Here is a 19,155-nt window from a genome sequence, read left to right on the forward strand (position 1 = left end):
TAGCCATATAACCCCCCACCTATATGTAATCATAGAACTCCATAACCATGGAATTATGTATTTTTTGCATGTGTGTGTTGAATGTTTCCCCATCTGTACAATGGGTTGGACGGGTTGGCTTTGGAGCTCCCTTTAGCTCGGGAGTCACGACAGTCAACCCAATCGTTTTATCTCCAGAACTCGGTTTTTCCTGTTCCCCTCCCTCCTCTCCTTCTTCCCCATCTCCCTTTTTTTTTTTTTTCACGTGGCGCCTGCGCAGACGCGCACCTCGCACGGACTCGCTCCGCTCCCTCCCATCAGCTTTCTCGCCACCTCTGGTGACTCGATAACTCGGTACTCGATCTTTGCGTGCGTGCCTGTCCTGCTTGCCGCGCAGGCTTTCTTGCCGAGGGCCGAAGGAATGGATGCGTGATGGCCGCCCGGGCCCAGTGACAGGGAGAGAGGCGGAGGAGGGGCGCGCCGCCCGGCCGCGTCAGCGGCACCGGCACTAGCCGGGGACCCCCGCCGGCCCACAGTGGTACTGAGTGCGCCCCTCCCTCCCTCCCCCCTAGCTCCGTGGGTACCTCCCGGGGAGGGAGGAGGGCTGCGGGGGGCGGGAGGTGAGACTGGAGAAAGGGGGAGGGGGCGTGGCGGCGCCGGGGGCGGGCGGGGGCTTGTGGGACAGGTGTGTTTGGGGATGTGTTTGCGTGCGTGGGAGGTCGTGTCTGTAGGTTGTGAGAGGAAATTGTGGGTGTGGGGAAGGGGGCATCCTCCCGTCACCACTGATTACGCGCCTCCTGTGTGCGCGGCACCTGCTTGCCCCCTGGGGAAGTGGGGAGGTCCGTCCGGCCCTGGCACGCGTGCCCCATCGCGGGGAGGAAAATGGAGAGAGGGGCCGCGATGTCGCGCGGCCTGGGGGCCCTTCCTGCGGCCCTTTAAGTGGAAGTCCCGTGTTTCCTTCCCATTCAGCCCTGGACTTGTGACATCAGGATCGGAGAGAAGTGTCCAGGCTTTGGTGCGACGCTTTATTTATATTAAGTTCGCCGCGGTCCACGCGTGTTCCTCAGTCCGCCAGAGGTAGATTTGGGCCCAATATAGGGGAAATTGGCTCCCATCTAGCAGGGTTTCCCAGGGGAATGGGCGGCCTCCCTTCACTGACCTCTTCCTACGAAGCTGTAGAGGAAATGACCAGAGAATGACCGGGGCTGGTGGCCTTTGAGCTCTGAAATTACAGCATTTTCATATGGAACATGCAAATGATCAGGAAGGTCTGCACTGGGCCGTTGGACTGAGCGATGCAGATTTAATCTTGGATTTATCTTTTTTTTTTTTTAAGTTTCCATTTCTCTAGCTTTTTGAGTGGATGTAGTCCACTGTGTTCTGAGGTCCCAAAAGCTTTTTTTGGGGGGGGGGATTTGAGGTCAAAACTACTTTCATAAATAGTACTTAGACTTTTGAATTTCTAAACACAGCAAATATCCATATGTATGACCCACAAAAACAAAACCCCCTCAGTTTTTAAAGGTACAAAGAGGCCAAAGATTTTTAGAATCATGGGCCATGTGTTTTATTGGGTTTTTTTGGCTCTTTAGAGAATCTGTGCTTTTGTAGAACTTTCAGAAGTTACTTTTGTTCTAAATTCTAATTCAGCAAATATCAAATGCTCTTGCTAAATTATTAAAGAGGTATAAAGAAAATGCTGGAGTTGAGTGAATCTGCCTGATCTAGCTTCTTTCCCATTTATTTTCCAGGATTCTTTTTAGTGCGGACAAGAAACTGCTCATCTAGGAAATAATGCTCTTCCCCGCCATCTGCTTTTTTAAGCTGATGTCACCAGACAACTTGGACCGCTAAGATTCTGTGCTTGCTTCTTGTCATGCAGCTGATTGGTATCTTGAAGTGATACGACCGTCATGGCATCTCTTGATGATCCTGGGGAAGTGAGGGAGGGCTTTCTTTGCCCTCTGTGCTTAAAGGATCTACAGTCTTTTTATCAGCTTCAGTCACATTATGAAGAAGAACACTCCAGTGAGGACAGGGATGTCAAAGGACAGATAAAAAGTAAGACATGTAAACACTGTTGTCGTTGGACTCTTGGACAGTAAGAGACATAATGCTTTGCTTTTTCAGGTCACAGACTTTGTTTTCCACAGAGTAGTTTAATAGTCATCAGCTGTCATTACCATTTTAGTTTTATAGTGAGACTGTAAGAATTGCTAAGAGACTTGAATTCCTCTTCCATTTAACATTTTTCCACTTTGCTAATGAGCCAGCAAACCTATTCTCGTCACTGGCATTTTGCACACAAGAGGAAATGAGATGATAATTTTAAATGTTATTTTTACAAGATATTCCTAGAATGATGGTGGGTGAGGGGACGGAAGATAAAGTGGTGATGGCAATGGAGAAAAAGCAACTATATACCTTAGTTGGAGAAGTAGCATGGCATAGGGGATAGAAAATTCTCTTGAAATCAGGAGATCTGGGTTGGAAGTTTCATCTCTGGTTGGAGGAAGTAGGGGAGCAAGTCAGTTAATTTCTCAGTGTTCTAGGTTACTCTTAAGTCTGTAAATTGGCAGAGAAGATGCCAAGCTGCATTGGAAGAGGTTTCTGACTAGGAGCTCCCTATACCAGTGAATTCACTGACCTCTTCCAAATCCCCTAAATATGTCCCCCCCCAAGACAACTCCCACCAAGTTGTCAAAATGTCCAGAAACTTCGAAAATATGTGATTAATAGCATCTTTAATGTGGCAATTTTGATTTAGGGTCCTCAGTGCTAGTTTACAATACGCATCTCTATCCTCTATAAAGAATTAGTATATAGTGATGTATGTTTATTACTAGTTTTTTATACTTAACATAGCAGGTAATTCTATAATGTTAATTCACCCATCAGTGATGGTATGAAGTGGGCTTAGGGTTATAGATTAGACTATCAATAAGATTTATCCTCTAATATCACCTATCTCCTAGTGCCTTTTTAAAAATCAAATTTACTCAGAAATCCCCCCAATTTTTTTTTGTGGGATGGGGGAAAAGAAGATGGGCAGACAAAAAAAAAATGCTTGGATGGTTTCATAAAATATGTTTACATCTACAATAATGTTTAGGAGAGTCATTTAAAATAGATGAAATTAGACATTGTTCCTTTTAAAGAAACCCTGAAAATCCTTAAAATTACCTCTATTTTCCCATTTGGGGATTTTAATTTTTATGTAGTTAAAAGGTTAATTTATAAAGTTCCTTAAAGGTCCCAGGAAGTCTTTTGTCAAATGGAAAGGATGACCTTTGTAGTGACCTAAGTTGACAAATTTAGAAGCTAACAATAACATTAAAATTAGGAAACCAAAAATTAATGAAGGGCTTGTCAAAGTATATACCATATTTTCTCCTCATAATCAGACTTCACAGTGCTAGTTTAAGGAGGTGGAAGCATCACAGGTATTGAACTGAAAAGAGTTAATTTTGAATCCGATACACCTGGAGTTCATGGGAAAATTGGCTAATTAATGTCAGTTGTTAATTAAGAAAACTTTTTTGTATGGGTCTTTGGGTCTTGATTTATTTTAGACTTAGTTATTATTAGAGTGATAATTTTGCTTAAATAGGGGAAGGTGTAATTGAGAGTTGAAATTGATCTCTCAGTTATTTCAGAAAAGATTATTTAAAAATAAGGATGGTAGAATCATTTCTAATTAGCTTCCTGATGAAGGGCCACACCTGTTTTGGGAAGTTTGCCAGGAATTACATCAATGATACCCAATAGAAGGTAAAGGGTATAATATCTCTAATATGGTGCTATCTAGCCTCATTTGCAAAGTGCATTAATATTTCCAGTTGTCTGCCTTGCACCTTTTTGTTCTTTTCAAGCTATATCCTATCCCCCTTATTAATAAGCATGGCCATAATACTTTAAAAACAACTTTATTTAGTTTTCAGTAGGCCTTAATTTTTCTACTTACTTGAAAAAATACTTTAATCGCTGATAATTAGTATGATTGCTTGATTTGTTGCTATTTACAACTCCTAAAACATTTTTATATTACTAGGATGACTATATTAATCCTATCACTTTATTTTAAAATTAACATTGAAATAGATATCAATTATAATTAACAAGAGGAAGTTGTTTTTAAACAAAGTAATGGAAGTAGAATTTTTTATTTGAGCTTTTGAACAACATTTCAACTAAAATGGTGTTGGCATGTTGATTATTCACAAGATATATATATATATATACATATAAATATAGATGTATAGAATATTGTGCTAGTTGGGTATTATGAAGAATATAAAGTTGAATGAAACTGGTATCTGCCTTCAAGAAGCTTATAGTTGGGTTGAACAGATAAGATATGTATATAAATAAAATACAAGATAGATTATGAAATTGCTATAGGGATATCAAAATTTCTATATTCCAGAGAAGGGACAGATTACTTCTGGGGAGATCAGGGGAAGAGGATTCATGGAGGAAAAAATAAACAATTTTGTTTTTATATCTTATTCAGAGTTCTAGCTTACATCTATTTCCTTATATGGAGAAAACAAATCTTAGAAAAAACATACACAAGATTAATAAAATGCAAAGTTTTTGAAGGCAAGTGTTTGGCCTTATGTTTAGTATGTATAGAAAGGCTTTGTATTTTTGGAATAGATCAAAGCAAAAACTCTAAAGGTACAAAGTACTTTACTATATTAGTAAAGATTTCACCTCTTAGCACCAGAAATTAACTATTTTTGATATTTATCAAGTGCTCAGTTTATTTAGTACTCAGTTATTATATTTATTACTATATTTTAGAATTGAATTTTGGCCAGAAAAATTCTTAATGTAGTTAAGCAATTTTTTTTAATTTTTAATTTTTTAAAATTTCCAAATAATATGCTTTTTTATTAAATAGATTGCTTTAGAGAAAATGCTGGCACATTACTTGTCTTTATGTAATAATATGCTATTTGTTCTGTTTGTCTCTTTTCTGATCCTTTTGGAATATTTAATGATTTTTCATCAGGTGTAATGATTTTAAAATGTCTTTTTGGGGAACCTAGTTAGCGCAGAGGATAGTGCACCAGCCCTGAAGTCAGGAGGAGCTAAGTTCAAACCTGGTCTCAGACACTTAACACTTCCTAGCTGTGTGACTCTGGGCAAGTCTCAGCAGAAAAAAAAAAAGTCTTTTTTCAGAGGTTGTCAATCAAACAATTGAGTCTCATTACGAGGGCTTTAGCAATTCATTTGTGTTGTTTGGTTCATTTTTTTTCTCCAAGGTCTGGTCCAGAGGGCTAAGAAAGCAAAAAATAAGTTGTTGAAAAGAGAAGATGATCGGTCAGAGTCTGGAACACAAGGATATGAATCTTTTAGCTATGGAGGGGTAGATCCATACATGTGGGAACCACAGGAACTCGGTAAGAAAAGGTTCTGTTCCAGTAGCAACCTGTGTTGATTTTTGCTGAGATGGTTAATTATAGTATAGCTACTGATTCCTTTTGAAATGAATTACACTTCATGGAGCTTAAGTAGCCACAGTCTGATATAGTCTGTAATAATTAATGTTGGTTATTATTGGTATGTTTCCTACTTACATTGTACAATCTACCATGGGAGGTATTATTCTGAATTGTAAAATTGTAAATTTGTATGCAAACAAGCATAGAAATTTTACTCAAGGTAGGGGGGAGGGAATGGGAAGATAGAGAGCCTGCCAAAATCTATCCTGAGATAAATCATATTTGAAAACCTAAAACAGTACACTAGAAACCCAAATGCCAGTTGTAGTCATATGAAATTTTACTGAATATTTGGTGCCATGGCTCATGACTGTTAGTAAACAATTGTGGAAAATCAGGCATATTTTGGGCTCTAACCTAAATGTACTTATGGTATAGTTGGAAGAGTGAAGATAATAATGCTGGCATTTTTATAACTTCAAGGTTTTTAAGGTCTTTTGCATAATTCTCATTTGACTTATAACAACCCTGTGAGATGTCTCCATGTCACAGATAAAGAAACTTCGGCAGCTCAGAGACGCTGGTGGTGAAATATGAACCCAGGACTTCTAGATTCTAAGTCTGGCACGCTGTGTATGCTACTGCTTATGGATTTAGGCATTTAATCACTAATCATCCAATTCAGCACATGATAAAGGGCTAAATGGTGCCAGGAAGGAGGAAGAACTCTTGGAAAAGAGTTTTCCATATAACTTAATCAAGGAAGATATTATGGAGATATGTTTCAAGTAATCATTGAGGAATTTTAGGCTGGGGGAAGAACATGAACAAGAATTCAGAACTAGGAGTGATTTGGTAGCAGAGTTGGTGTTAGGAATGGAATAATAGGTGACATTGGATAGGCAGTGAGGGCTAGAACTATTGAGAGACCTTTTTTGGATGTAAGATTAACATGTGTCACTGGAGCTAGTCAGTTCAGAGTGGATGTTCTGTTTCCAATTTAAATATGTCTAAAAATCTAGATTTTTCATCCATTTAAAAAAATTCATTGGAATTGAGATAGGGAATAAATACAGTATAAATAAATAAGTAGTTTCTTTTTACACAATTGATACAGAGCTCTGCAGATTAATGAGAAGAATTACATATTATTTCTTTTCCCTCTCATTTCTTAGGTGCTGTGAGAAGTCATCTTTCTGACTTCAAAAAACATCGAGCTGCCAGGATTGACCACTATGTTGTTGAAGTCAATAAGTTAATAATCAGGTTGGAAAAGGTAAAATTTTTCCTCTGAATTTTTGGGCAAGTATATATGTAGATTTGGTAATTAAAGGCATGGAAAAAATGAATAATATGCAAATGTATAATTTTTGTGACTAATATTTATAAATATTTCATTTCAAATTCATGATTTTAATAAACCCTGGAGTTTAGCAATAATAGTAATAATAGCTAACATTAGTACAGTGCTTTAATGTTTCAGAAGGTTTTATATATAATTATTCATTGGAGCCTCACAATAATTCTGTGAAAATAGGTGCTATTCTGCCCATTTTACAGATGAGGAAACTGAGGCCAAGAGATAGAAGTAAAATGATTTGCATAGAGTCACATGGTACAAAATAGGCTGATTTTGCTAAGAATTTGATGTGTGTAGCAATATTTTCATGGTCTGGTTGAAAGAATGCTAGAAGTACTGATTTGGAAACAAGGGGACATGAACTTGGGACAGATCTGAAACAATTTAAATGACATAGAATTGACTGCAGAGCTCACGTGAATTTGTTGAACAGAGAATAAATTTTTGATTAGTTGGTTTTGGATTACAGATAGAGTTCTGAGGACAGTTGAATTATTCTAATGTTTATGTAATTGGCTTAATTATAATCATAATCACAAAAGTATGCCCATTACTTGACTTCTTTTATTTGGAATCATTTTCTCTGATAGCTTACAGCCTTTGACAGAACAAATACTGAGTCTGCTAAAGTAAGAGGTGGGTTCAGAATGTTTTCCCAAGTCATTTATCATATGTATTTGACTGACCAAATCAGTTTCAAGGATGTCATCTGTGTTTTTGGTTTTTCATAAAAGCAATAGAAAAGTCGGTTGTACCATGGGTCAATGATCAGGATGTTCCTTTCTGCCCTGACTGTGGAAATAAGTTCAGCATTCGTAACCGCCGTCACCATTGCCGCCTTTGTGGATCAATTATGTGCAAGAAGTGTATGGAACTGATCAGCCTTCCCTTGGCAAGTATGTAACATGGGATGAAGTGTTTTTTGTTGTGCTGTGTTGCAACTAAGATGTTGGTAAAGAGAGCGAAGGACTAAGCTTCCTGGCTCTACCTTACTGAGAACACCTCATGTTTAGAGCCTTGATATTAGTGAAACAGATTTAAGAACTTGATTTTGTATTTTGATACTGGTAATTGCCATTAGCATCAGAAATATATACTAACCAAACAAAAATAGAACAGTTTTCGTAAGAATTAGGGTATAATGACACACTATTTGATCAGACACTGCTGATCCTTTGTATTTCCTTTGTGTATAATTGGCAAGAGTGTACCTGGCCCTTTGTTAATAGAGAGAGAGGAGCCCTTGAGAATTGCATGAGAGGATAAGCCATTTTGGTTTTATCCTGTCAGTGTTCTACCATCAACTTAGACTCTTCTCTCTGAGACATAGTGCTTGTTGGACTTTCCTGACTGTAGAGGCAAACTGCTTCCCATTTATTTGTTCAGTGAGTATATTGATTGAGGACTTGCTGTAATCATGTTGCAAGTCACTGTGCTTAGGAAAAATGAATGAGGAATGCTTCCTGCCTCCTAGGAAGTTAGGGTAGAGAAGACAGAAATGACTGTACTAGGGGGATGATATAGTCTTGAGGTTCAGTTGAGTTCAGTTTATTTTAAACTGAGTAAAAGAAGGCTGGTGACTAAAGAAACCTTGAGGAAGGTGATATTTGAGACAGTTCCTGAGATGAGAAGGGATTCCATGAGAGAAAAAACAGGATGAGCAAAGACGAGGAGGTGGGAGAGTGTAAGGAATGTTCAGTGTGTCCTGAAAAGTTCATTTTGATTGGTGTATAGAATAGAAGAAGAGAAAGCTGAAAAGTGGATTGAGACAGGATTAGAGAGGATCTGGAATGCAAAGCTGAGGCGGTTTAGTAGGCAGGAGGGAGCCAAGCCCAGTTCTAGCCTGTAACCCCCATGAAGTTTCTCACACACACAAAAAAAAAAAAAAAAAAAAAAATTGGGGAGGCTGGATTTGAATAATGTATTTGCTGTATTATAATTGAACTACTTGGAAAAATTTCAGTTCCCAAATCTGAAGATACAAGTCTGAACCTTAATGAGATGGGAGAAGGGAAATTTGATTTAGGGTCATTACTGAATTACTTATGATTTGTGTGTTTCTAGGCAAACTCACCAGTGCCAGCAAAGAGGCCTCCTTGACTTCCCACAGCAGTCCCAACCAGTCACCTAATAGCGTCCATGGTTCGCGAAGGGGCAGCATCAGTAGTGTGAGCAGTGTTAGCTCTGTGTTGGACGAGAAAGATGATGAGCGTATCCGCTGCTGTGGACATTGTAAAGAGGCCTTGCTTAAGAGAGAACAGCAGATTGATGAGAAGGAGCATACTCCTGACATTGTGAAACTCTATGAGGTAGAACATTGTTCACTTTCTTGGGGCTGTGTACCAAGTGGATATTGGTATATGTGAAAAGTACTCCTAAAGCACAATGTTTACTTAAATTTAACTTCTTTAAGCAGCAGGTTCCTTTCCTTAAGTTATTCCAGATCTCCTGTACAGAGTTGGGGCCCTAATTCTAGCTAGGTGTTGGGGTATGTGGCAACATCCTGGGTTTCCTCACTCACTATTGCCAACTTGTGACTAGGAAAGCGAATGGCTTGGTAACAGTGAGAAATGGTGGCAGGATGGCTGAAATGCATATAAGATGGGTGAAGGCCAGAGGCAGGACCCTTGGCCCTGGTGAATTGTCCCTGATAATGGAGGACTGATTGAGATGTTGCCATTGCCATGTTTAATGCTGCCCACATATCTCATTTTCTGACGTTATTAATGATTCCAGTAGCAGAGAAGCATGTGGTTTTATCTTCCCTATTTGTGCAGGGAGAGCTGAAGCCCATCTGCCAATAGTTGTACTTCATGTTCTGGGATTTGTGTTTTTGCTGATTTTGAAATCCTTGTGGGTAAAAATGCTGTGATTTCCTTTTTTTTTTTTTTTTTTTTTTGGTAGAGAAGGAAAATTGGCAGTTGCTGTCTCTGGTCAAGGACTTCATTACTTTTGTTACTTTTTAACCCACTTCTTTCTCTCTCTCTCTCTCTCTCTCTCTCTTTGTACATAATTACTCAGATCTTTATTTCTGTGGGGCGTGGGGGAGAAGGGGTATACAGGGATTCCATAAAATGTTTTTTGAAATCTTCTTGCTTCAGAATGGGCAAGAGCATTGGGAACAGTTAATGTCAAGGAAAAGTGAAGGAATCAGCTTTTCCATGATGCTGAACAAACTGGTTTATCACTTGACTCATCTCTGCTTTATTCAGGGACAGAAATTCTCTTCCCTTATTTTTTTCTTCCCTTGTTGAATCATTTGATAAAGAAATGGTAAATTGACATGTCTTAGACTCTTGATCTAGATCTGTAAGTAAATCTTTCTTGGAATGGAAAAAATCCCATTTCCCCATCATATTTCCTCTTTCAGAAACTACGAATTTGTATGGAGAAAGTTGACCAGAAAGCTCCCGAGTATATTAAAATGGCAGCATCACTGAAGTAAGCCACTTTGCTCTCTATTTTTCATGTTGGTAAGGTGATGTATTTTGGGTTTTCTCTACCAGATAAAGTTTTGTACCTGAAAAATAAAAACTTTTAAAGATCAGCTAATAAGGATAATAATAAAAATATTAAGTACAATTAATATGTGTGTGTGTGGGAATATCATAGAAAGGCTTATGAATGTTAAAGCTATGAGATGCTTAAAGATCATGTACTCCACATTACTTTATTGTGGAAATGGAAAGATTGTGGTCTTTAAAAGTGATTTGCCCACAAATATGAAACAGATCAAGAGCTTGTGTTTACTTAAATTTAACTTTGACTTGAAGTGTACACCTGACTTTTCTTCATGACCTTCTATAGCCATGTAAACAAATACATGTCATGTCTCATGTGAAGAAATTCAGGCAAGTTAAGTATAGTCAGTCATCTGTACCCAGTTTTGCAGATTAAACCACTGTAGGAACTCTCTCCCTTTTTCCTCCTCTGCTGCTATAGGCTTTATGGCCTGGAGACCTCCCATCCCTGCCTCATCCGATCTTTGTTCCCTACTTTTCATCTCACCAAAGTGTCTTTGAATATTGAGGAGCAGGGTCCTTGGTGGTCCGGAATGATGGGAGAGGAGGCACATCCTGACACACCCTATTTCCTCGTTATCCACGTGTCTTTCCTTTCCTCTTGCTTTTGTTTGTTGGTGTGATTGGTAAAAGAAGGAAAGGAAAGGGGACAGAGAGAGAAGAAATAGGAAGTGGGAAGTTGGAAATACTCTTCTGCCTTTGTTTTGTACCACCTCTTCCACCCCTTTTCTTTTCATCCTATGGAGCATCTCAAACCCTGAGGCTTTTCACATCTGGCTCCAGTTTTCTCTTGTTCCATCCTAATTTTGCTTCTTTCTTGTCACAGTTCTTCATTCTTCCCCATACAAGTCCCTTGACACCTGTTCTGAAAATGCAGAATAGAGGTGGATGAGATTTTATGATCTTTTTAGATTGACTTTCAAGGAACAAATATCTTTGGAGAGCTGAAAAAAGACTTTCAGTTCATTGGTCACAAATTATCAGAGACCATTTTGCAAATATAAAAGACTCAGAGAATGTCAAAGGATGTCTATTCTGAGCCTTTCTTTTAAAGAGGAAGAAGCTAAAGCTCAGACATGGCTGAGCAGCTCTCCTCACTCCCAGTTCATTCTTTTCTATCACATCATGAGGTTATTGGTCATTGAAAAGAATTATTTTTAGGTCTAAAACTCACAGCTTAAAAAAAAAAGTCAGCTTTGCCTAGTAGGCAATAAAATGAAAGAAAGCCAAAGCCCTTTTCAGTTTGCTCAGCATAACTCAGCGGTGGCTTGAGTAGCCATTTTCAAGATTGTATCAGCTGAGAGATCTTTGAAATGTATTTCTTTTTGTGCAACTGGGTATTAGCAAACTGATTTTGTTTAGAGGAGGCAGCTTATCAAATGAGGAACATTTGAAAGAACTGGATAGGTTTAGCCTAGAAAAAAACAGATTTAGGGAGACAGGATCATTTTCTTTAGTTGTCTGAAAGGCTGTCATGTGGAAAAGAGTTGATTTGTTTTTTGAGAACTAGAATTAGTAGTAAAAATTAAAAGAAGGTAGATCTTCCATCTTAAAAATGAGAGCTGATTAGCTCCAGAATGAGTTACTTTTATATGTACTAGGCGTCCCCCACCAGAAGTATCCAAGCGAGGTTGAATAACTACCCTTTAAGGAGGTTGCAGAGGAGTGACTTTTTATTGGACAAGAGGTTAGATCAAGTCAGCTTCTACAACCTTTCTGTCTCTGATAATTAATTGACATTTTTGTAACCTTTTAAGTCTTAAAAAAGTACTATTTTCACAACAACTCTGAAGTATTTTGTTGTTGGCCAGTTGTTTCATGTCCAACTCTTTGTGACTACATTTGGTTTTTTTTTGATAAGAGAATTTGCACTGCCCTGCTGTGGCCTCTAAGAGGGGAAATTCCAATTCCTTTCACATTTTATTTGTTTAAGCTGACATGTTTAGAGCATCTCCCCATGCATCGTATAGGACATGGTATAGTTTCAACCCAACTCAGAGAGGCATTGTGTATTGAGAAGAGCACTGGATTATGAGGCATTTGGGAAACCTGGGATCTCTCTTTAGCATTTCCTTATGTAACTGAATAAACCCTCTGGAAACTTATTTAATTTCTCTGGGACTCCGTTTTTTCATTTGTAAAATGGATGTTTAGATGAGATCCTTTGAGTTCAAATCAGATCATTTGAATTTTGTTTTGATGGATATTCTTTTAAAGCCTAATTTTAAATATACTGTACTAGGGCTGTAAACTGAAAGCTCACTTCTAAAAGAGTCATCTTCTCAATAGTCATTATCTTCTTTTTAGCAAAGAAATACTACCTTATATAAAAGGTCTTGAAATGCCACTTTTACCTAGAAAATATCTTTGCTGTCATTCATTTTGTGATGTAACTTTTGATTTAAAAAAAAAATTTTTTTTGACAAAATGTGATCTAATGCAGATGAATATATGCTTTATTCTCAGTGCTGGGGAGACAACCTACAGTCTGGAACATGCTAATGACCTCCGAGTAGAAGTGCAGAAAGTGTATGAATTAATAGATGCTTTAAGGTAAAGTACATTTGGAGAGAGGTGTTGAAAATGAGGCACTTGAGTCATGATTTAGTACCTGGTTTGCTTGGATAGTGTCCTGCATTTATTTAAATGTTATGAAGCCATTGAAAGGAAATATTTTTCTGGTGTTTGTGCTGGAAATATGCATAGTTAAAAGTAAAGATAATAACTTTTATGCTTCCAATTAGATATTTTTTCTTGTTGTTATTTGGTTGGGTTTTTTTTGGTGAGGCAATTGAGGTTAAATGACTTGCGTAGGGTTACACAGGTAGTAACTATCAAGTGTCAAGGCCAGATTTGAACTCAGGTCCTTCTAACTCCAAGACCAGTGCTCTGTCCACTCTATCATCTAACTTCCCCCAGTTAGATGCTTTTTTTAAGAGTGGTTATTGGCTTATGGATGAGTCCCTCACACATTTTGGGGTTTTGCTGTCAAGAAGCAAAGAGCTTTGGGATAACTGGGACTGTAACAACTGTGTGTGTGTGTGTGTGTGTGTGTGTGTGTGTGTGTTTTGAATGTCTGTGTTGAGTGTCTGTATGTCCTGCAGTGTTTTCCAAATGTGGAATGTTTGATGTCATTATGGGTTTTTTCCTTCACATCCTCAGTCACTCTTTGCAAAATAAACTCTGCCATTGTGTTTTCATTGATGATGAAGGACATTACATTGATGTGTTTATTTTAATTCAGTAAGAAGATTTTAACACTAGGCTTGAACCAGGAGCCTCAGCCACATCCCAGAGCTTTGCAACTCCAGAGAATGATAAGATATTCAGCTACGCTTTTTGTACAGGTAAAGCCCTACTCTTAGCAAAGCTAAGTTTAGGCATTTTATTCCTAAATGTTTCTTCATCACTGTGGCTGCTCCTTCTGAGACAGAAATACTTTGACCATTTTCTGGGGAGTTCACTGACCAAAAAAAAAAAAAAATGCCCCCCCACCCTAATAATATTTAATTTTTTCAATTACAAGTAAAGATGCTTTTCACTTTTATAAGATTTTGAGTTCCAAATTTTTTCTCCCTCCCTCACTCTCTTCATGTCTCTTCAAGATGGCAAGCAATCTGATATAGGTTATACATGTACAATCATGTCAAACATAAATCCACATTAGTCATGTTGTAAAAGAATCAGAACAAACGGGAACCAGAGGAAAGCAAAAAATAACAACAACAACAAAAAAAAAAGAAAATAGAATGCTTAGATCTGCATCCAGATTTCATAGTTTTTTATCTGGATATGGACAATATTTTCAATCATGAATCTTTCTGAATTATCTTGGATCATTGCATTACTGAAAAGAATTCAGCCTGTCATAATTGATCTCATCTCAAAATGACAAAAATTCTTAATTTCTAAGTGGAAGTGTTGAATTTTAATAATTTATTTCAAAAACCTTTTTGAAAGAGAAGTAACATGCATGGTTTGTATGTTTTTTTTTTTTTTTAAAGAAAAGATTCCTCTATTTAAAAGTGAAGATTTGAGATTTTTGTTGTGGTTTTTTCCAACTATTGATATCATTAATGTCTTTGAATTCCCGTATGGTCTAAGGGAGGCTACGCTTATGTTCAGAATCTAAGGTCTTTTACAATTAAGTATTTATGTTCAGCCAAACAATTTTATTTCAAAGGAATCTGTGATTCTTTGCAGGAAAAGTTACTTGGTTTGATGTCACTGCCAACCAAAGAACAGTATGAAGAATTGAAAAAGAAAAGGAAGCAGGAAATCGAAAGGAAACTGATCATGGAAAGACAGGTGAAGCCAGTTATTGGGGCTTAGTCAAGTTTGTGCTCGACTCTTTGGGAATGATTGGTTATAGTGCTCAGTTTAGTGTTCCTGCTCATAAACTCAGGGGACGGGGGCAGATGAGCTTTCTCTTTGTTTTCATGTTCTGTTAGTGGATTGTTTTTGTGTCATTACCTATTCCTGTTTTCTACTGTTGCTTCCCAGTCCCTAGAAATACATAAGAATAAATGTAGTAATTGTCTTCCTCCTCCAAATTTTGAACTTCTTTTAGAGACATTATTGGGATTCACTTGTATAAAACTTCTTAGACTGTGGAACTGGCAGGAACTTCAGAGATGTAGTCTCATGTGATAATCTTACTGTTTCTTTCCTGCATTTGGACTTTTTAGGCTGCTCTAGAACTACAGCGAAGATCAGAAGAGAGACAGAAAGAATTGGTTTCCCGAGGTGCAGTGAATGGAGAAGAGACTTTTGTCCATAAAGGTGCTGTGAGGAAAGCAGAGGGCTGGCTCCCTATGTCCAGTGGGCCAGGCCACAGTGAGGAGTCAGACCCCCTCCTGCAGCAGATCCACAACATCACGTCTTTCATTAAGCAGGCCAAGGCAGCTAACCGGATTGATGAAGTACGCATGCTTCAGGAGAACCTGCGGCAGCTCCAGGATGAGTATGACCAGCAGCAGACAGAGAAAGCCATTGAACTATCTCGAAAGCAGGCAGAAGAGGAAGATCTGCAAAGGGAGCAGCTGCAGGTTCTTCGGGAAAAAGAATGGGAGAGGGAGCAGTCCCAGGTACTCTCTCATCACTCACGGACTCATTCTTTAGACTTCAAAGACAAGCTCTTTCAGCAGGAACCTGGGATGGAACCTCAGAACCAGATAGCACATGTTTTGGACTTGGGTCCCTCTTTGGTCCGAAGTAATATGGCTCTTAAGAGCCCTTCTCTCAACTCAATCCAGGAACCAAATAAAGAGAAATCTGTTTTTCCTGTGCTTAGTCAAGAGATAGTGAAGCAGAATACTGGGGTTTATCAAAATGAGGTAGCTTCCTTGAACCCCTTTGAAGAGGAAGAAATCTCTAGTCCTGGAAATGAAGACTTCACTAATCCATTTGCTGAAGATGTTGCTCATGGAAGTTCTTCACCTCATTCAGCCGTCCCCAGTGTTAAAAAAGAATATAATCCTTTTGAAGATGAGGAAGATGAACCCCCTGGAGATGCAGATGGCCCCATTCTCAATCCCTTTGAAGTGGATGATCTTCCTTATCAAAAGCATTCCAGCCCTCCCAATCCTGGAAACCCATTTGAGGAGCCAGTCTCCACCAATCCCTTTGACATAGATGACAGTGAGACTGAGAGAGAAGAGCTCATAGAGGAAGAGCTGCTTCTCCAGCAGATTGACAATATCAAAGCGTATATTTTTGATGCTAAGCAGTGTGGCCGCTTAGATGAGGTGGAAGTGCTGACGGAGAACTTGAAAGAACTGAAGCGCACATTGGTCAAGCAGAAGGAGAAAACTAACTGATGGGAGCAGGCACAGGAATACAACCTGTGCTGGAGGTGCTCACAAGATGGTCTGAGAATGGGAGCAATGGCTGATGAAGACTTCAAGTGGGGATAAAATAAGGTGGACAGAGTTATGAAAGGGAATCTGTAATTTATGCTATGCACTTTTACTGAGGTGTTTCCACTAACTTAATAAAAAGGGGTACATGAACAGGTAAATAAGCATTCAATTGCTGTTTTCCTGTTCTTGTTTTTTCCCCCTTAAGAAGGGATTGAAAATAGTCCCCCCAGAATTGCTATCTAAATACTATGCAGGTCTGGGGGCCAGAGTAGAACTAGCTGATGTCACACGGGTCAGTTTTATTACTTCTCTTTTAATCATTATGCAGTATTATGGGGCAGCCTTAAAAACTGGCCTTCCACCAAACCAAGAGTAAAACTTGGTGAGCTAAGGCAGAGGTCTGTGATCTCAAAGGGAATATGTCATATTAAAGCTCCATCATGTAGCTTACCAAAAACTCCCAGCTATTTAAGAGCAGGCAAAATTCCCTTGCACTGTGGCCTGCGTCCAACTTTGTAGTTGTTTAATAGAAACATGGACCCCGATATTAGAAACAGACATTAGATCTTTCAGCAATTTTCTTTTTAGGATATTGAGTGGAAATATTTTTGGGCAGGAGATAGGAATGAGGGTTGAGCAAGGGAATGTTAAAATTCCTCTCTAGGCCTTAGTCCTCCTTATTTCTGAACCTAAAGTGGCTTGCACATCCCATTGTCAGCAAGTCAATTGAGACTATGCTGCTGTTTGGTCCACAAGCACCATCTCGGGGAAAATATAATCCTAAAACTTTACATATAGTGGCAGATAAAATGATGACATATGTATTTTTGGAAATCCTTGCCTTGAAACTTTGGAAAAACCACTCCTTATTACTTAGGCCTCTTCTAGCACTTATGGGAAAAGGAGTATGTTCTTAAAACAGAGGAAAAGTTCAGATACCTTTTGGGACAGATTGGTTAGTTCCATATATTCCTCCCTCAAGGTAGTGAATCAGAGGAGACATTTTCACCCCTGCTATTAGTATTACAAGAGTTGTATGTTTTAAAGCACAATATATGATTGTTATAATACAGCTGCATAACTTGAATTGTTACAATTTCAATGCTAAAAAGTAGAATAATTTACCCCTTAGTAGTCACTGCACTTCTTAAGAACAGAATCTAAGTAACTTTAAGGGTTAAATTTAATGTAGTCCTATGAAGAACTGGACCTATTGCCACATTCATATTTAAGTAGACTTCTGGCAGTAAACCTTGTATTACTGACTAAAAATCATGTACCCCATTATGTTTTTATGACCTGAACCAATTTCTGTTCTTTTGATTCTCTGCAAAAGATGACAAAAATCATTTCTCTGTTATTAGTGAATGATTGTTGCTCATCACTATTTCTATCATGGAATTTCTAGTAGGAATTTTAAAAAAATCTCTTGAAACTGTTCAGACTGCTGTAAAGTTCAGCACATTCTGCCTCTACTGGCCAGTGAAAAAGGTTAGAATTGGGAGGAGAAGGCACTTTTTGCCTTATGATTTTAATTAATGAAGAGGTAGAGGGGTGTGTGTGTGTGTGTGTGTGTGTGTGTGTGTGTGTGTGTGTGTGTGTATAGGTGGAGTTTTGGGGATGGATGAACAACATAAATATAATTAAGTGGTTTAGGGAACAAAGCAACGGCGTGTGTAATTGCTACTGTGTTAATCAAGTTTCAATTGTATATTACTTAAATTGTGGGCAGAGCCAAAGTCCAGTAAATCTTCTCAATGGACCTTTCTGATTTCCAGTGTTTTTGACTACATATGTTTAGGGTGACAGCATTGCCAGGATTCTTTGAAGGACGTGCTAACCCATCTCAGATGGTCATTTTCTTGTGATGAAGGAAGTTTCTTCATGGAAGCTTCAACAATTAAATCCCTCTTTTTTTGTTATAATTATACTATTTTTTCCTATAACAGGGCTGCTTTAGTTGGCAGTTTATATTAAAAGTAATTGACTAAATTTACCTCTTGAATCAGTAGTCCCTAAACTTCCAAGAACACTAAGAGACATATTTATAGGGAATGTTTTAGACTGAGTTTATTGAATGTACTAAATAAAACATCCATTTCCTCACAGGAACAATATTACTCCAAAGCTGAGTTCTTCTGGAACCATATTCATGTGGTAGGGACACAGGGGCATTTGGAGGATCAGAATTCTTTGTGACTGATCCTTGCTATCCACTGCTAACTGCCCCTTAATCCATTTCTTGTGCCAGCACAATGTCGACCGGTGATGGGTTGTGGATTTGAAACTAGTTTTAAGCCCTTGCCTTTTGTGTGGATGTTCCGCCCCTTTGTAAGCCGTCTGAGCCGAGGCAGTGTCATCTCTAAATAGAGATTTGAGTTGGGTGAAGCCAGAGGGGTAGGTCTGTTTTTAGCTTCTTGTCTTAAAAGTAGAGAATGTATTAAGACACATTTGGGTTTTATACATCAGATAAATTGGGTTTCTCTGCATTATGCTTTGTATTTTTCCTGTTTAATATACACTAATCAAGTATACTTATTGTACATGTAGCTCAGTGTATTTTTGCTAAGATGCTGAAGTGTACCTTTTAGGTCTGTGTCATCGTGGTCAATGTGGTAGACGGGTAACTGACCCGAAGCTGGAAGCTTACTTGTTTGTACTTGGGCCGTACGGGGATACAGACTGAGAGCTGAAAAAGCCACCTGTCCCCAGAATCATGTAGTGTTGATTTGTACGTTTGCATGCACTGTCACATCCTTGTACTGAAACGTAAAAATAAAGTAACAAATTTTAGCGGTTGTGTGCTTTAAGTTAAAGTTAAGCCAACTTTTAAGGAATGAACAGGAGAAATAACCGTGAACCAAGATGAATGACTGAGCTGAGAATCAGGAGCTGTAGACACCAATCCTGCCCCACTGTGGAAGTGGGTAACTAGGTAAGTACCTTTCTATTTGGACATCTTAGAAGTCTTGTGCTATCTGGAA

The 19,155-nt window shown here is 38.5% G+C and overlaps 1 protein-coding gene across 4 annotated transcripts; it reads left to right on the plus strand.

The window, feature by feature from the left end:
- Positions 1 to 383: 383 nt before the first annotated feature.
- RBSN (rabenosyn, RAB effector) lies at positions 384 to 16,753 on the plus strand. 4 transcript variants are annotated; one of them, XM_051982899.1, is made up of 13 exons: positions 384 to 599; positions 949 to 1,056; positions 1,731 to 2,040; positions 5,250 to 5,387; positions 6,605 to 6,705; positions 7,380 to 7,425; positions 7,524 to 7,685; positions 8,854 to 9,098; positions 10,160 to 10,230; positions 12,777 to 12,863; positions 13,555 to 13,657; positions 14,514 to 14,618; positions 14,999 to 16,753. In XM_051982899.1, the coding sequence occupies exons 3-13, from the start codon at positions 1,893 to 1,895 to the stop codon at positions 16,127 to 16,129; spliced, it is 2,337 nt and encodes a 778-aa protein (XP_051838859.1). In that variant the 5' UTR covers positions 384 to 599; positions 949 to 1,056; positions 1,731 to 1,892; the 3' UTR covers positions 16,130 to 16,753. The 4 variants fall into 4 exon arrangements, with proteins under 4 accessions (XP_051838859.1, XP_051838864.1, XP_051838875.1 ...); XM_051982904.1 differs by having other exon boundaries at positions 384 to 517; XM_051982915.1 differs by lacking the exon at positions 949 to 1,056.
- Positions 16,754 to 19,155: the final 2,402 nt, after the last annotated feature.

Source organism: Antechinus flavipes, chromosome 1 (genome assembly GCF_016432865.1).
Source record: "Antechinus flavipes isolate AdamAnt ecotype Samford, QLD, Australia chromosome 1, AdamAnt_v2, whole genome shotgun sequence".
NCBI classification, from domain to species: Eukaryota; Metazoa; Chordata; class Mammalia; order Dasyuromorphia; family Dasyuridae; genus Antechinus; species Antechinus flavipes.

Coding starts and splice junctions, on each gene's coding strand:
- RBSN (XM_051982899.1), top strand. CDS start 1,893: ATGGCATCTCTTGATGATCCTGGGGAAGTGAGGGAGGGCTTTCTTTGC. Junction 10,231..12,776: donor AAAATGGCAGCATCACTGAA/GTAAGCCACTTT, acceptor CTTTATTCTCAG/TGCTGGGGAGACAACCTACA. Junction 13,658..14,513: donor CAGCTACGCTTTTTGTACAG/GTAAAGCCCTAC, acceptor GATTCTTTGCAG/GAAAAGTTACTTGGTTTGAT.